Genomic DNA, 3,681 nt, shown 5'->3' with positions numbered 1-3,681 from the left:
GAGTAGGGGTAAGCTGGTGTGCTTCTCCCGTGTGGGTTTTGTTGTCTCTCAGCTAGATGGTGCTTGTTTATCTTCAGGTCTTTAAGGCTATAGGTGCTATAATCTTTTGGTAGCTGAGCACCATCAGCTTTCCTCACTACATCCACTTGTGTACCCATTGTCTTCAGTGACTTCAGGTGTTATATTTTTTGGTAGCCAAGCATCATCCGCTTTCTTCACCACATTTTCTTGTGCACCCATTGTCTTCAGTGATAATGTCAGGTAGGTGAGCATCTCAGACTGCCTAATTGTTAGAACAAAGTGTTCTTGTGTTGGGGGAGCCATGGTGTTTTTGATGGCCTCATCTGCATGTGAAAGTTGGACATTGAATAGGGAAAATCAAAGAAGAATCAATATATTTGAATTATGGTGTTGGCAAAGATTATTGAAAATACTATGAACTACTACAAGGACAAGCTTTGCTGTCTTGGAAGAAGTAAGACCAGGATGCTCCTTAGAGGCAAGGATGTGAGACTTTATCTCACATACTTCAGACATGTTATAAGGAGAGATCAGTCTCTGAAGAATTACCTCATGCTTTGTAAAGCAGAGAGAGTGAAAAAACGGAAAACCCTTGACAAGAAGGATGGACACCATGGCTGCAGCATGGGTTCAGACATAAGAATGACGTGAGACCCGGCAGTGTTCCGTTCTGTTGTACACAGGCTTTCTATGAGTCAGAACCAACTTAACAGCGACTAACCACCACAACATTACTTCTTAGGAAAGGAGCTCTATTGTGGTACTAGGCTAAGTATTGGGCCACCAACTTCAAGGTCAGTGGTTCGAATCCACCAGCCACTCCATGGAAGAAAGATGAAGCTGTCTCCTGTAAAGATTTACACTCTTGGGAACTCTAGACGGTCACTGCTCTGTTCGATAAGCTCATTAGGAGTCAGAGTTGACTTGTAGTGGTGGGTTAGGTTTGGAGGAGTCTCTGGGTGCTGCAACCAGTTAAGCCCTCGGTCAGTGGTTCTCAACCTGTGGGTTGTGACCCCTTTGGGGGTCGAACGACCCTTTCACAGGGGTTGCCCGATTCATCACAGTAGCAAAATTACAGTTATGAAGTAGCAACGAAAATAATTTTATGGTTGGGGGTCACGGCATTAGGAAGGTTGAGCACCACTGTCCTAGGGAAAGGCTGGCTGTTTGAACCCACCCAGAGGCGCCTTGAAAGACAAAGCCTGTCAATCAGCTTGTGAGAGGTCAGAGCCTTGGAACCCCGCGGGCAGTTCTGCTCCCCACACACAGGACTGCCTCAAGTCAGAGCTGACTGGACGCCAGCCCAGACCCCGATAACAAGTGCCCGGGTGATGTGATCACACCAACTTCGAGAAGAGACATTAGTGGGCCACGTGGCAGAAACTGCCTACCATGCTCTTGGCCGGCCGTCTTACTCAGGAGCCTTTCATATTTGTGGCACCTTGGAATGTACCTCTCTGCTTCTGGGTGAAAAAAGACATGGGGCTGCACCAGCTAATAGAAGCTGCTCAGTGCCACCCCCTCCTTCAAGTGGTGCCCAGAGCACGTGCCATACCCACCAGCCTTAGCTACCTCTCTGTGAGAAGGCTGAATCGTGTCACCCTTCTCTCCCAAAGAGACAGGAAAGTCCCTTGCTCTAATAATATACGAGGAGGCTTCAAAAGTTTGTTGGAAAATGCCAATATTTTTTAGTTCCATTTTTCCACAAGCTTGTATCTTTCTGGTAGCCAGTCTCAGATGCCTTAAATTGCATCATTTAAATAATTTAAGGCTATTTCCTTTTATTAATGCTATTAGCTACCTCCCTGAAACAAAATCTTACTTTATAAACTAGAATTTTTTTTTTATGGGTCAGGTTTGTTGTTTTTCCCTCTATTCAGGGGTTCTCTTTGGACGTGTAGGAGAGATCTTGTTTTATTTTTTAATTCTAATTTTGAATTACTATAACCTCATGGCTCAGAAATGATAAAAAAAAATGCACACTGGGCAGTTTCCACCCACTCCCTATAGCTTTTACTTCCCTTTACCCCTCTGCTGAGCCCGGCAGCTGTTGAAAATCTAGGGATCTCGATTGTCATTGGTACTCAGTGCTTCTGAGCTGCCTCTTGGTGGTGCAAATCATTAAGTTTTTAACTACTGTCTGAAAGGTTGTTCACACCTCCCTGGAGCACTTTGGAAGAAAGACCTGGTGATCTACTGAGGAAGAATCGGCTGTCGAAACCCCTCCCTGACACACTGGGGGCCACCTTCCATGGGCCAGAATTGACTAAGGGGCAGCGGGTTTGGTTTGGGGTTCGCTGCCTCTGACCCGGGTCTGGGCTGATTGAGGGGGGATGGTTACTTACAAGAAGGGAACACGTTCATCACACGCACTCTTGGCGAAAGTAACTAATTGTATTCATTTCTGTGATTCTGTAGGAAAATTCAAGAAAATGTGACTATGGATCGGTTGCGTATTCCTGTTTCCCCCTTCTGTTATCTCTTGCCTTTCCCCTGAGCGGGAAAGACTGGAGCTCTCCGCACATCTACAGCTCATCAGTGAACAGAGGCCTTCCTCACACGCTCTCTAGCGCGGAGGGAATGCCACTGTGTGGACGCACTCTTGTTTTTTAACTGGTCTCTTAGTAGCGGACCCTTGCTAGTTTCCAATCTTCCCCGATGACGAGACTGTCAGGAATAATTCTGTATGTGTGTGTTCCCACAGCAGGTAAAATATATTCTTTAATCTTCATCGAGATTGCCAAGTTGTCACCCATAGGGAAGTGTTTGCTGTTTTCTTATGTGAGTATTGAACCACACAGCCGAAGACTCACATAGTACAAATGTGTGAACAAACCTGCCCACCCGGTCCCCTGTCACCCTCACAAGCACAACCACTCCACCAGCTACTCAGGGGGCCTTCTATAGATGTGCCACACACACACACACACACACACACACACACATCCATCTTATATAGGCACACACATACAGATCTGAATGTGTGTGTGTGTGCCTACTTGCTCCCTACACAGATCTGCAATGGATATTTCAAATATCTCTCAGCAATATATCTTGGAACTTTCTATGGAGAGCCCACTTTATCTATCTCATTTTTTAATCTATTTGCACACAGCATTCCATTTCGTGATTGGAGGTAGCCTCATGTATCCATGTGTCTCCTGTTTTATAACATGCCTACCAGAGCCAGTCTTCCAATATTTGCAGTTCTTAAAAAGCATTTAAAAAGCAGAGGCCTGCACAAGATGGGTCTTTCTTGTGAGGGCCGTTTGCTTGTTGGGAGGGCTTGGTGTGTGGATGTTCCTGCGCTCTGGGTGCTGTGGGTGAGGGCACCATGCCAGAACCTTATGGTCAACTGCCACGCCTTCTCCCTCTCAGGAGCAGGTGGTCATCTGGAACTTCTTGACCCAAAGCTACCTGTACGGTGACCGTTACCAGAACCGAGTCAACGTCTCCCGTGATGCTGAGCGGTCGGACGCCTCCATCGTCATCGACCGGCTGACCATGGAGGACAACGGCACATACGAGTGCGCCGTCTCGCTGTTGGCAGACCTGCAAGGCACCTCCAAGTCACGCGTTCGCCTCTTGGTCCTTGGTGAGTCTTGAGGGTGTGTGTGTGTGTGTGTGTGTGTGTGTGTGTGTGTGTGAAGGGTTCCATGC

General features: G+C 47.0%; 1 protein-coding gene across 1 annotated transcript in view; it reads left to right on the top strand.

Annotated features, from left to right (window-relative positions):
• Positions 1–3,681, top strand: part of GPA33 (glycoprotein A33) — a 30,792-nt gene that overhangs the window by 4,980 nt on the left and 22,131 nt on the right. The window contains exon 3 of the mRNA XM_030887760.1: positions 3,400–3,616. Coding sequence (XP_030743620.1) covers positions 3,400–3,616 — 217 coding nt within the window. The remainder of the gene's footprint in view (positions 1–3,399; positions 3,617–3,681) is intronic.

Source organism: Echinops telfairi, unplaced genomic scaffold, assembly GCF_000313985.2.
Source record: "Echinops telfairi isolate 266 unplaced genomic scaffold, ASM31398v2 ScPeMD7_7424;HRSCAF=8462, whole genome shotgun sequence".
Lineage (NCBI taxonomy): Eukaryota > Metazoa > Chordata > Mammalia > Afrosoricida > Tenrecidae > Echinops > Echinops telfairi.
Note: the sequence above shows the minus strand (reverse complement) of the source record. Positions and strands in the feature narration are given on the sequence as shown.